General features: G+C 40.9%; 1 protein-coding gene across 1 annotated transcript in view; it reads left to right on the plus strand.

Annotated features, from left to right (window-relative positions):
* LOC147339205 (protein TANC1-like) overlaps window positions 1-14,530 on the plus strand; it is a 49,906-nt gene that overhangs the window by 2,968 nt on the left and 32,408 nt on the right. Inside the window, exons 4-7 of the mRNA XM_086290539.1 lie at window positions 2,156-2,248; window positions 3,804-3,934; window positions 5,844-6,144; window positions 6,858-7,139. Of these exons, the coding sequence (XP_086146665.1) occupies window positions 2,156-2,248; window positions 3,804-3,934; window positions 5,844-6,144; window positions 6,858-7,139 (807 nt within the window). The remainder of the gene's footprint in view (window positions 1-2,155; window positions 2,249-3,803; window positions 3,935-5,843; window positions 6,145-6,857; window positions 7,140-14,530) is intronic.

The following is a 14,530-nucleotide window of genomic DNA, read 5'->3' on the forward strand; positions in this document are numbered from 1 at the left end:
GTGAGCATTTACTCGCAGACAGCTCTCCTGCTGCAGTATTTCAGTTTGTTTGCAGACTGGGCTTTGACTGGGGCATTTCATCATCTCGATTCTTTTCTTTTTTAAGCCATTCTGTTGGAGATTTGTTGCTGGGCTTGGGATCATTGTCCTGTTGCATGAACCAGCTTCAGTTTTAGCTGTCAGAATGGTTTCACATTTGACTCTTGAATACTTTGGCGTTCAGAGGAGTTCATGGTCAATGACTGCAAGGTGTCCAGCTCCTGTGGCTGCATAGCAAGCCCAAATCATCACCGCTCCACCACCGTGCTTCACAGCTGCTATGAGGTGTTTGTGCTGATATGCTGTGTTTGGTTTTCTCCGAACGTGGTGCTGTGATTCATCTCCATGTTGGTCTTATCTGTACAAAGGACATTGTTCCAGAAGTCTTGTGATTTGTTCATATGTAACTTTGTAAACCTAATCTATGCCGACATGTGCTTTCTCCTGTAGACCCTTCCCAACAAGTCATGCTTATTTAATCATTTTCTAATTGTACTGTCATGAACTTTAACATTTAACATGTCACCTGAGGGCTGTAGAGTCTGAGATCATGCAGTACTCAGTTCCTCTGAGTGGATTTGTCAGGGATGTCCACTCCTGGAAAGACTGCCCTGCATGTTTTCCACTAGTGGTGTTCGGTGTAGTATAATCGACTTGAAGGGCATTTATTTAAGTGCATTTGATAGCAGCACCCCCTGCTAACAGATGCACTTCCTATGGAAGCACTAAAGGTCTCCTTCACAAGACTGCTACTGTGTTTTGCCTTAGTTTATGTTACATAAATAATGACATATTGTAATATTTATGTGATGTTGTTCTTCTGAGAATGTATTCATCTACTTTACTTTCTTCTCATGATATGTAAAACCTTAGATTTTAAAAAAGGTGTAGTTACTTTTTGCGGATTTACTTTTTCAATGTCATTAAAGTTACACTGTGATTTATATTAAGGTACCACTTAACTACCTGTAAAATGCTAATGCTCAGTGTATGCAAACTGGTACTTTCAAATTTTCTTTATTGTTTTTGAAAGCTCAGTTGTAGGTCACAAAGCAACCTGCTTGTATATACTGGTTAATGTCAGGTTTAAGGTGAGCAACTCTGTACGTACAGCATTCTTCATAGTAGGTCAATCAAAAGAAATATTAGAGCACAAATTTTATAGTATCTTATACGTAAAGTTCCTTGATTTGCATATTCTTCTGTGAATTTTAAATATTTTAAAGCTTATAAATACATGGAACAAAGAGTAAATATTTTCAGTAGTAATAATCTTAAAAAAACCCCTCATGTTCTGCGATATTTTCCATATTTGAATCCATCTAAATTTGCTGCATGTAAGAAAGTTAACTTTACATTTACCGACCTTAGAGGGAACACCAGGTGGCAGTGTGCTGCAGTAAGTACAGCCATTCAAAAAAAGGTGCTATTGCATTTCATTACATGTAGCACTGCCTTGTTTTCCCACCCGAGCAAATATGAGATTGAAAATTGCAGTAAGTGAAAAAATATATCTAAATCTATATTAGAGTGTCATGGCTTTTGTTTCTTTGGCGATCAAATATTGAACGGTATGTTAGACTTCCGAGTGTTTCTGAGTCAATTCACATGCGTGATTCAAACACTAAGAAGCCTTGAGTATTAAAAAAAAACATGTCAGTGTACGCAAACATCTCATCCTCAAACGGGCTCCAGTGCTGAAGAATCTGCACCTCAAAAAACACTGAGATATTGCATAAAGTGAGACACACCCACACACATCAGAGTGCACCGCTGTCACACACACACACACACACACACACACACATTTGTGGTGTTAATATATTATAGATATCCGCCCACAGTCCAGTGAATGTTGCACTGTTTGTATTCATGGCTTACACTGTATACATTCTTCTTTATACTCATGGGACACAATTCAAATTCTGCACCACAGATCTCATCTGAGGAGGCTTAATTTCTCTCTCTCTCTCTCTGTGTCTCTCTCTCGCCCTCCCTCTCTCTCACTTTCTTTCATATCCCTCCCTACCTCCACCCTCAATCCATCCCCCCTCCCACCCTGCCTGCTCTCCCTCCCTCCCTCCCTCTCCCTTCTGCCTCTTTGCTGTGGCCAAAGGACGGGTAAGGAGGCTGGAGTATGTGGATGGCTCTTCCAGCGCAAGAGAGCCACTCGTCTTTGCCTCATGCCGTGGCAAAGCAGACCACAGAGGTGAGAACGGGAGCGTGTGGGCGTGGGTAATAGCATCGTCGTGTGTGTGTTTTGTTTTGTTTTGGCAGGTGTTGATCAGTGGAGCTGAATGAGAATAGGGCTATAGGTGAGAGAGAATGAATGAGAAAGAGATTCAAGAGAAAATGAGGGCAGGTTAATTACATCTAAAAGGCTTTGCTGAGTTTTTTTCCTCTGTAAGATGTATATAAGGATAGTGGTGCCTGTGTCATTTTCATGGGATGGCTGAGAGTGGATTTGTTTTATTCCAGTTTCTCTTGAGTCGTTGCCCTGGCTTCTTTGTATGCTGCTTTACACAGTTAAGGTTAGCAATAATGGTGTAAACACTGACCTCTCTGCCAGCTTTCTCTGTGTTTCTGGCCAGAGGGCTACCCTTGGGCTAAACAGATTTCACGAGGCATCTTCCATCCTGGTTGCCAGGCACCTCTCAGCTTCCCGTTTCCAATGGCAACTGCTAGGTGGTTTGATGAATAGAACTGGACATTCGGTGTATCCTCATGTTACTCCAGATTGGATCGCAGTGCACTGCTGACTAAATGCAAAGTTTTCCCTCCTCCCCCCTCGCTGCAATACACATCCTGCCCAAATATTCAGCAGATGCCCAAGCTGTGAAAAAAGTACCAACAAAGGCTACACTAAGGAAGGTTGTAACTGGGGCACCTTCCAAAACAAAACAAAACAAAAAGCAGACAAAAAAAAAAAGACCACACTTGATTCTCAGAACTGACCCTTTTCCTCTCAGGGTTTGACTTGTGTTTTGTACACAATTTGTTTGTCTGTAAGAGTGATGTAGTGTCTTTAAAGCGTGAGAGTGAGCCAGAAAGAGAACGACTGAGTGGAATGTGATGTCTAAATGAAAAGATGTTTGCGTGGAGGAGTGAGCTGTTCCTGTAATCCATGATGTCCTGTCATCCTGTTTATATGCCTACTCAATATGCATGTTACTCAGCTGATAACAGCACACAGATGAGGTGCGAGAATGAACGAATGTATCGCTCGTCCGGGTAAAGCACAGAGACGCGAAAACTGTTTACTTGCTGAAGTAAGCATGGACCTTAAAGGAGCAGGGGTTGGAGGTCAGAGCATAGGGGAGCCTTAAACAGTGATAAATGAATGCTGCACATGGCCTTTGTCAGCCAGTCTCTAGGAACGACAGTGGAGGCAGAGCCGAGGCACTCCTTTCTGCTCCAGAGTCGACGCCGAGCTCATTGAAATTCACAACCCGTCTCTTAACCGAGAGCACCTGGCAGGCGTGAGCACGGGCAAACTCACAACCTCACACAACCTCTCGCTGCTGCTGCGTCAACCCGGGGACTGGAAAGCCACTGTCTGTGCATCCGTAATCAGTGCAGCTGGGGCTGCGCTGACCTGTGGATGCATACATTTCTTTCAGTCCACTGCCTGATGCTGCTGGGTGGGAAGCTCTAAAAGGGAGCTGTGCTCAATCTGCAGCATCGGTTTGTCGGTGGCTTCATTTGGCCCGCTGTGTTTTTTCATGCTTGTTAATCCCTGTGTCCCGAATGTGTGTATGCTCCAGACCTCCACGTGGAGCCACAGCCTGGCTCCTCCCTCTCTAACCAGGAACTAATGACCAGACTATGCTTCTTATTGGGAGAAACAACGCCCGGTACTGCTAGCTCTCCTATGGAGGACAGGAGGGAAAAGAAGGTAAGGCCACATATTGATTAACTGGCCCCATACTGCCATGGCATAGAAAAGGAGAATGGATGGTGTAAAAGAAAAACAACGATTGCCCTCACGATCTTCTTTAAACATTTGAATCAAGCTTATTAAAGATAATTAGACTGCATTTTAAAATGCAGTTGCACAGAACTCATTGTGTACTGTGTGAGTGTGTGCTTTGAGCACTCAAATCACTCTGTATGTATTTTGCATCATTATTAATTGCTTTGCCATGTGTCCGCATGGCTTTTACACTCAGTGCCTGATTAGTTTAAGCTCTGTGTATAAAGAGTTATTGTTTGTGCGAATGTCTTTCGATCTTTTTGCCTTTGCATGCTTCAGCCATGGCCCATTTTCGCAGCCTCATTCCACCACCTGAGCTCCAGATTCAGTCAGTTTCACAGAGATAGCAAAGCTCATATGAGGAATGTGGGTTGTCCTGGCTAAGATAGATGAGGCTTTGGTATAAAGGGAATAACAGTGAGCTGTTTAAACTCTGCTGCCTTGTCTCCATACATTCTCTGTGTTGCGGAAAGGTTGCATCAGTAATGAAGAGACCTGAAATGCACGTGATCAAATGAAAGGATAAAAGACTCCTTTTTGTTTTTTGCGCCCGTCTGTTAAAAAAATGTAAATTCAAACATTTTTCAATTCTCGCTCCCTTAATTGGTAAATGCTATGAATTTTTATATGATGTAGACATGTATTTTTAAAGACCAGTGGAGAAACTCAATAGATTAAAAGCATTCATTAAAATGTACGAGCTAGAACCAAGACCCCTTTGACAACCTAAAGAAAAACGTCACAGTCTTTCTTATATAATGTAACTCACCGCAGTGCTGCTGTAGTGATGTGCACTTGCTATTATGTGTGCATATGTTTTTTCTGTTCTCTCAAAAGGTGAGTTTAAAAGTTGAAGGCTTTTTTATTGATGGGTATGATAGAAGATTTGTTTTCATTACTGCATCCATTTTTTCCAGCCTGACCCTTAGCTTTGTAATTTTTTTGCACTATTAACCCCTTAATGTCCAATGTATCATATTTTATACATTTTATACAGTTTTTCTTACTTCTGCATCATAAATATGATTTTTTTTTTCCTAACGGGAAAACTTAAATTCCACAATATGTTTTTAAATGATAAACTGCAGAAAAATGCTGAATGTAACAAATATATAACAAATTAAAACTCCTATATTTAAGGTTTAATTAACACTCAATTTATAAATTAAAAAAAAATAGAAATTTCTGGCAAGTATTTCATGTTGCAGGCTTTAAAGGGTTAAATACTTACTTCCCATGTTATAGTTATTGCATTGGCAAGTATGCGAAGTCAGGTCTGAGTATCTTGAATTTACTCATCAGAGGTGACTTAAAAAAAGTTGCGTGTTCAAAAAGCGAGTATAATACTTGCCTTTTTCGATTTCCCTACTTAAAATTTAGGTGTGCTGTTTTAATCAGTAACATCGTTTAGACTGATGCCGTGATTTCTTTTTTGCACTTTTTTGTCTTTCCTCTGTGTGGTACATCGCAAAAAACCCCAGAGCGTGGTAAATTCTGAATGTCTGCAGTGATTGATTTTAGTTTTGACGACAGCCAGTCATCTTTAGAAAAAAGGAAAAACTGGGAAATGACAGCAAGGATGAAAATAACTGGAATTATCTTTTCAATTCCCATCTGCATGCACGCTCAAACATATTCACTCACTATTGCAAATAACGCTGCGCAAGAAGGCCAACAGTGTCACGAGGAGTGAAGTGCTGTTAAAAGGTTTGAAATTGGCACTGCTAATTTACTCCACTTTCAACATAGAGTTCCACAGAGCCTTTTTTCCACCTTTATTTATGGCTTAACTTTTTCTAACCCTTTCTCTTCTCTGGTTTTTTTCCCCCAGTATGATTCCTCTGCTCAGGGGGGGAGTCCCAGCTCCACCCTGACCTGCAGCACAGCCTCACCCTGCTCAGAGAGCCCCTCGTCCACCCTGAGCACCAGTGCGGGAGGCCAGTCTTTGCCCCAGCCTTTACCTTTACCTTCTCCCCACTGTGGCTCTAGCAGCAGTCCCAGTGGAACCCTCTCTAGCCCTGCATCCAGCCCAGCCCCTTGCCCTCCTTGTGGACTCATGACTGGGAGCAGTCCAGGGCCTCCATCTCAAAGCCCCACCTCAACGTTGGAGAGCAAGGATAGTGGAATTATAGGTGAGAGCTGCTGCTGCTGCTCTGTGTCTCCAGATGGTATCTGTTCATATTACAGGACTTCAAATTGTGTTTTTTTTTCTTCTTCTTCTTTTTTTTTTACACATAGTGACGCACGTCCAACACAGATGCCTAGTCGTGCATCATCAGAAGTTTAAAAAAAAAAACGGTTAGCTAAACAAACATGGGCTATAATATGGAATCGGGAAATGAAATATGACTCTCCTGGTGTTTGCCACACCTTCCTACACTCTCAAAGTTAGGGAGATGCAACATCACTATCTATGTAAAATGTGCACCTCTACCCCACAGCCAGTTTCTCTGTTTGTCTGTGCCACTTCAGCCTTCAGGCTTCAGCTCCCTCCTGTCAAAACTGGGACACTGCTGTCTTTGTTGCTTACGGGTCTGATTCTCCCAAAATAGGACACTTTTTTTCTCTTTAAATAGAGTTTGTATTTATAGTTGAACACAAAAAGGTAGAGGGCTCATCAAGTACAATGAAACTTATTGATTGATGACTTGTGAGTAAAACAAAAAAGGGTGTATTTCATTGTAGATTGAATAAATGTGTTTTTGATGATGTTGAAGCTATTGCTTAACTTTTTGTCTTTAGTCATTTATGAGGATGTGCATATAAGCAGTCACATGCCAGATGTTGTTGTTTTTTTTTTTCTTTTCTTGGCTCTGTTAACCATATTTTTCTTTCCGCTGCACAGCAACAATCACTAGTTCTTCTGAGAATGAGGAGCGCAGCACCTCCACTGAGGGTCTGGGTAAGGACGAAGGCCCAGAGGGAAGTGGTGGCATAATGGGCCATACAAATGAGGACCGCCATCCCAGGCCAACCAGGGACAATCTCACAACCCAGCCAGATGAGGCCTTACCTAGAATGGACATCATGGAGCCCAGAACTCCACCAGCACCGAAAAGGCCCCTCCCACAGCACCATTTGCACAGCACCTCCTCTCTTGCGCTGCCCCGTCCAAACTCAGTAGCAGGTACCCAGGTTCTCGTTCTTTCTTATTCTGCGAATTAAGAAGCGGTTATGACTTTGAGAGAGATTTGGGATTGTGCACCTTCTCAGCTGCTGATGGATTAATACGTTTCATATCTCCCAGTTTCATATGAAGCTGGCTGTCTATGAGCCAAGCTAAGGGAATCTTAAGGGAATACAGTTTGGCTAATTACTGCGTATTTCCTAGGGTCTTGCTGTCACCTCTAAGTTGTTAGTCAACCAACAAACATTCCAGGAAGTTAATTTTCCCGGCCAAGAAATAGTCCCACTCATTACCCCCAACACGCAAAAGCAAAAAAAGCAAAAAAAAGCAAAACGTGCCATTTTTACACCTCCATTCTTGCACACATTAAACAAATGATTCATAATTAGTGAGCTAGTGAGTGAGTTGTTAAAAGATGCCATTATACTGTAGATGAAGTGGGCTAATGAGAGTATGAATATGGCAGCTGTGACCCGAGTGATTAATTAATGGACTGATTAATATTGACTGAATAGCAAATTGATTAAGTTGATTGTTAACTTGATACTCTCAAACTGTTCATGCAATGCAGTAGAAGGATAATTTAGAAAAGTGCCTGCGATGCAGAACTGAACTTCACTGCACCGTGTGCTGGTGCTCCACTTACCACGGAGGCTGGATACACACAGTGAGCAGTACCAGTTAAAAGTCCTGGGAGGCCTCTAGTTGTCATAAAAATACCCCCCCTACAGTCACGATCTTTGCTAATGCATGAGGCTCTTTTTCTTCCTTTAGATGTCAGTTCATTTGTAGTGGGAGCAAAAGAAGAGATTCCCTAAGGAGTGGATTCACAGTAACGCCTGCCAGTTTCTTCTGTCAGCTGGTGCTTTCATTTAGACACTCTTGATGAAATTCAGTATCAAGATGAAACAAGCTGCATGTAGCGGTTAGGATTTTACTTCATCTTCATGAACGATTAGACATAGAGGAGCAGGATGAATATATTTATATATGATATACATAATAAGACAAGAAAAAATGAAATCTAAAACTTAAAATTTAGGTGTTTAACGTATTAGTGTCAGGCATTAGTGTCAAACTGTAGACAGATGCAACTTGTGATAAAGATAAACTTGTGCTCCGGTTAGATTCAGATAAAAACATTGAGTTGCATTTTGCATTCACCCACAAGTCATTTTTATGGAAATGTTCCTCACAGCTTTATTATTAACCACCAGTTATACATGAATCCATATTTACATGATAGCATCACACAGTTGCTTCAGATTTGTTGGCTGCACGTCCATGATGCGAATGCCCCGTTCCACCAAATCCCACAGGTGCTCTATTGGAGTGAGATCTGTTGACTGTGGAGGCCATTTGAGTCCAGTGAACTCACTCTTATGTTCAAGAAACCAGTTGGAGATGATTGAAGCTTTGTAACATGGCTTGCTATCCTGCTGGAAGCAGCCATCATCAGATGGGCACACTACGGTCATAAAGGGATGAACATGCTCGACAACAACACTCAGATAGGCTGTGGTGCTGAAGGATGGTACTAAGGGGCCCAAACTGTGTCAGAAAAATATCACCCACACCCTTTCACCACCATCAACAGCAGCTTGACCCCTTAACAAGGAAGGATTCAGGCTTTGTGCTTATGCCAAATTGTGACCCTGGCTTCTGAATGGCTTCTATGATGGTAGCAGTAATCAGAACTCATCAGACCACGCAACATTTTTATAATCTTCTATTGTCCAATTTTGGTGAGTCTGTGTGACTTTATTTCTCTCTATTATTGTAGGGTCTTTACATTACAATATAAAGAACCTTGTGATGACTGTTGGTGTGGTTTGGCTTTATATAAATAAAGTTGTAGCCTCAGTTCTGTTCTTAGCTGACCAGAGTAGCACCTGGTGTGGCCTTTTGGTGCAGTGTTGTGCATTAAGATATGTTCTTCTGCATACCTTGGTTGTAACAACTAGGTATTTGAGTTACTGTAGCCTTCCCATCAGCTTGAAGGTGATTCTGCCATTACCTCTGGCATAAAGAGGACACCTTTTGCTCAGAGAACTGCTGTTGCAAACCAGTGTAAATCCTAGAAATTGTCATGTGGGAAAATTCAAGTAGATCAGCAGATTCTGAAACACTCAGACCAACAGCAATGCCACATGTAGAGGCACTTAAATCACTTTTCTTACTCATTCTCGTGGTCAGTTTAAACTTCAGCAGGTCATCTTGACCACATCTACGTGATTACATGCCCCCACTTGCTGCCATGTGATTGGCTAATTAGATTTGTGTCTAAACAAGCAGTTGAACAGGTGTACCTAACAAAGTAGCTGGAGAATGTGTAGATTTGAAGAAGTATAATAGCTAAGAAATTAACAAAGTTGCCAGTGTTGTAGCATGAGCATAAATGTATGCAGCTCTCTTTCCTTTCAGAGAACACTCTTACATGGATCTTGCTACTTTATGATGTTGAAGGTCAATCAATTCAGACAAGAGACTCTCAGAAAACAGCTAGAAGCATCAAACTTTAGATCATGGGTTGGATTATATCCACAACTGGTTATAAATTTGTCCTCATCGCATCACAGAGTTTACTGTAAACATCCATTCTGTGAAACTGTAGAGAAGTGTGTGTGTGTGTGTGTGTGTGTGTGTGTGTGTGTGTGTGTGTGTGTGTGTGTGTGTGTGTGCGTGTGTGTGTGTGTGAGAGAGGCATTTGTGCTCTTTAGAGAGGTCTCATTGTCTAACCCTGGCAAGTAAACACATGCAAACTGTCTGTTTTAGACTCTGAAGTTTATGGAGCTGTGTTAGTACTGAAATGTGGACCTAAGGAGCAGCTTTGGGGCTTGTTCTGTAATTTGATTAGTTCTCAGCAGAGTAAATGGGAGTCTCATGTCAAAAGTTTGAAATTTGTTCAGTCTCCAAATCATTCATCCTTAAAAAAAGCTGAGTAACTCACAAACACAAGAGACATCTGTAGACAAAAACAGAAATTGTATCTTTTCTGTGCCCATGCACGTCTGTCCTGTCCACCACTGAAAGTGATATCTAAATGCTGCTAGGTCTGACCCTACCTCTGTGGCTTCTGTTCATTCAGACATGACGATAAAGCTAATGGATAGTAGTGCACGACTGATAGAAGCTACAAAAAAATGTAAGATGCATCGTGTGTAATGAATATGAAGTCCATCCATTAGTGTATGCAAAGCAGCAAGATTTAGTAGTGAGATAGCATCACGTAGCAAAGAAATGAAAAGAATATGTAGATTACAGTCTGGGCATATATAATCAGATCTATTCCAGTGCAGATGCTAATGTTTAATTGTGCAATTAGTCCATACATAATTTAAAGTCCAAACCAGAGTCCAAACTTTATCACCATTTGTGACCATCTATCTGTTCCTATTAATGTGATCGTAGAGATAATTTGCAGAATGGATGAATGGAGTAACTTCTCACACTTTCCAAAGATAAATGCTGATTCTTAGAAACAGGAGGGCAGGCTAGATTCAATAAGAGTTGGCTGCTTCATTAATCTTCTGGTGGACTGAAACCGGCGCCATTTTGGTGGGCAGCGCTGCGCAGTGTGGTGGCTGTCGGCGCAGTGAGTGCCTAAAGTAGTTTGTGTTTTTGTTGCAAAATCAGACACTAAAGATGTATGAGTGAATTAGCTGCATCAACTACTTGTGTCTTCAGCATATTTCCCAGGTACCTGTCTCTTCTTAACACATAGCCCATGCTTTTAAATGTGGTTTAAGATGCTTCAGTGGCAGTGGATCAGCGTTCTTTGTTATGTGAGAGATTAATACTACTGGCTAACAAGGATACTGGAGCATCATGGTTACGATAACAGAACAGTACAGGACGTTTTCTGTAGCTAGCGAGATACTAGGAGAGTACATCCTGTGCTGAAGATAGTGCCTTACTTTACTGTTGTTACTTTAAAGTGGTGATCCAGATCCCCACTTTAAAGACTTCTTCTTCTGCCAGTGCGCTGCCTCTCTGCTGAGCTTTCTAATATGCAGCCTGGTAGCTTTTGCTTAATGTTGCAGTGAGCAGGCAGTTAGCTTAGTTTGGCCAAAAGAGTGGAAACAAGGAGAAACAGCTTGTGTGGCTCTTTCAAAAATGAGACTATTTACAGCATCGTGGTTCATACTTGAGGTTGATCGTTTTCAGCACCATACTAAATCCTCTTTGACTGTGTAAGTTTCCTTCCTTCCCTTCCCCCCTCCTTGCCATGTGGGTGGTATTGGAGAGTACATTTGCCTGTGGTTCTGGGTCAGGTTTGTTAGCTGGGCACGTTTTTACAAATTTGGCAAAGAATCAAGGTCTGATTGCAAAACTGAGTAACATAAGTGTTTAAATTAGCTGCTTCGAATGATATTAAAACTCCAGATCATTTTTTGTTTTTTACCTTTTATTTTTGTTGAGAAAAAAAATCAAATTTTCACACAATTATCTGTTGGGAGTTAATAAAACTCTTAATCTGGCAAAACAAACAAACAAAATGGTATATGATGTTTGTGTAATTTATCTAAAAAAAGAGTATAAAAAGAACAGTTCACTTTTGTGTTATGGGTTAGAAGATGGTCTTCACCAAGAAATAGTCAAGGACACGAGTCACTATAAATCTTTTCCATTTTATGAAATGGAGCGTGCTTTGTAATGGCACCCAGCACACTTCTTCCCTTCCTGTTCATAAAAGTCTTGTCTTGCTGGGCAATGAGGGTCCATAAATTGGATTCAGACATCATGCTCTGCCTCTGAAACAATCTTTACTTAAATATGACCGTTTCAAAAATTCATATTGGGAAAATGAGAGAGAACGCCGTAACAGATTTTGGATTTAACATTAACAGAAACTTGGTCTTTCTAAGAAGCTGAATACCTGGGGAATGTCACACTGAAGTTGGATGAAAATGAGTTGGGGGTTTTTCAAGTATTCAAGCTTTAATATCAGTGAAACCAGTAACCTGATTTGAACCGTTTTAAAGAATGTTATGTTGCTTGTATATGAGAACCTGTACATAAGGGACTTCCTACAGATCCCCAATAATCTCTCAGAGATCCAAATATTTTATCCAGATATTTTAGGGACTTCAAGCATCCATCATTCTGTGTTAACTTCAGCTGCACTCATGAGAATCCATATTCACAGAGCCACAGTACCTAAAAGATTTGAAGGACCTATCTGAAGCACTTTTCCAGATAATGGAATCTTTCAAATAGCCCCTGAAAAAACGATGCCAGAAAAACATCTCAAACCAGCTCTGCCTTCATCTCTTGAAATCCTTTGTTTTTTTGAGAAAACTAATGAAAGGAGGGACCTGAAATCTTTTCTTAAAAACTACTAGCATGTGCATCTTTACCCTGGATGTTTTTTTTCCAGGAAAATCTGTAAGATCACTTGGGAGGCATTTGACGAACACACATAGAATGACCCATTTACATTTTCAATGAGAGAGCTTCAGAGGTGCTAGTAGTCTGCTTTAGTTACTGTTAAAAAAAACATTTTAAAAAATGAAAAAACAAAGGAAAACAACTGGCTTGACTGTGTTCAGTCATTGTGACGATCTAACTAGCTGTGGATCTTGGGCGGTTGGACCAAAAATGGGTGTCGTTGCCTTGGTACCACTGTATGTGTGCATATTTCCTGATGTCATTCCTCCACATCACCCTCTTGCTCTTCCTCCTCCATCTCTCAGGTCATGAAAGGCAGCAGCTAAGGATCACCTGCATGTCATTCAGATTTTCACTCTATGTGTTTATCCATGTCTTTTCATTTAATCAATAGCTATTATTAATTTCTGGCTATCTTACACAATTTTATCATGTCTTCCTCACCCTCAACAAACAAATGGCTCCCCCTTCCTGAGCCTGGTTCTGCAGGAGGATTCTTCCTGTTAAAGGGAATTTTTTCCTTCCCACTTTCGCCAAGTGCTTGCTCATCTGATTGTTGTTGTTGTTGTTGTTTTATTATTATTATTATTATTATTATTATTATTATTATTATTATTGTAGGGGTCTTTACCTTACAAGACAAAGCACCTTGAGGCGACTGCTGCAGATTTGGCACTATATAAATAAAAGTAATTTGAATTGAAATATCAGTCTTAAGTTTGTCATGTCCATGGCCGAGTTACATCCAGAATTTGTGACTTTATAATTTTCTGACACACTTGATATCAGAGGAAAATCCTGTGAAAATAATTTAAACCTGGCATGATATTTCCTTCACAGACTAATTTTATTTTCTGCCAGAAAGCAATTAAGAGTAGCGATACCTTTAGCGTTGAAAAGGCTTTTAAACAGGTTCTAATGAGCTGCTTGTGATTAAATTGTGTAAGTAATGCCATCAGGGACACTGGAGGCTTGACCTTTAAAGTGATGAATGATCAAAGGGGGCTATAATCAGCTAGACTTTCATCAACAGGGAACATATAGATGGTCAGTGAGTGTGAGATAGGTTGACCTGTCAAAACGTCCAAGAGTTTCTGTGTCAAACTGGCTGAAAAACATGTTTTAACTCTTTAACTGTGTCCCCTCAGCCATTTGGCCAGGTTGTCTTTAGCCAGCAGTCTTTCTCATCCCACTCCCACACCTCCTTCACACTGTTTTGCTGCAGACTGTGTTCCATCCTCTCGCTGTGGATGTTCTTTCAATCCTCAGTTTTCACCACTTGTTTTCTTGCTTGATATTTACAGTCATTTTATGCATGTTCTTTGTCCTGAAAGCTCCCTCCCGCTTCTGCAATATCTCATGCTGTACTCTTTCACAGTATACTAACAGCTCATCCCCCACACAACTTTCTTTTATCCTAATTGCAGTGTTCACACCGTGATTGATATTTGTTGATCCAGAGAGCCCATCATTGTTTACTAGGGAGTCCAATGAACAGGTTATATGTGTTTTTGATGAGCCTGTAAATTAGAATATCAACAGGCCTCGGCAGCTTTCACCCACACTCGCTCACTCTGCTGCTGCAAGCTGATGGACACATGTAGAGATAGTAAATGTGTCAGAAAGGGATCTGATCAGCCAAGTGTGAGCTGTATCTACTGGAGTATTTTCAAAGAAGCAAGCTCAGTGTGTCTTTCTCGCTGTTCCACAGAAAGCAAAGCGAGCGATGGTTTGGCAGAATGACATGCAATAATGCAAGATGCAAATATATTTTACATTGTTTGGCTCATGTCTGAGTGTAGAGAAGTTTTTGATTTGTTGTGTTGAAGGATGCTGCAGCCAGGATCTTCAGGATGTGATTAAAACTTCTGCTTTAAAGCCTGTCAGCCCATAACAGTGCAGATCTATGCTGATATGCTCTCTCACATGCTCTGAAATTACCAGTGATTTCATTTAATGTCATTACATGATTATAGGAAGTTAATGTCTTGCCCACTGCC

The sequence above is a fragment of the Aulonocara sp. 'chitande type north' Nkhata Bay genome, linkage group LG1 (assembly GCF_057382095.1).
Source record: "Aulonocara sp. 'chitande type north' Nkhata Bay isolate Kocher_YH1m ecotype deep benthic linkage group LG1, A_spYH_male_GT1.1, whole genome shotgun sequence".
NCBI lineage: Eukaryota > Metazoa > Chordata > Actinopteri > Cichliformes > Cichlidae > Aulonocara > Aulonocara sp. 'chitande type north' Nkhata Bay.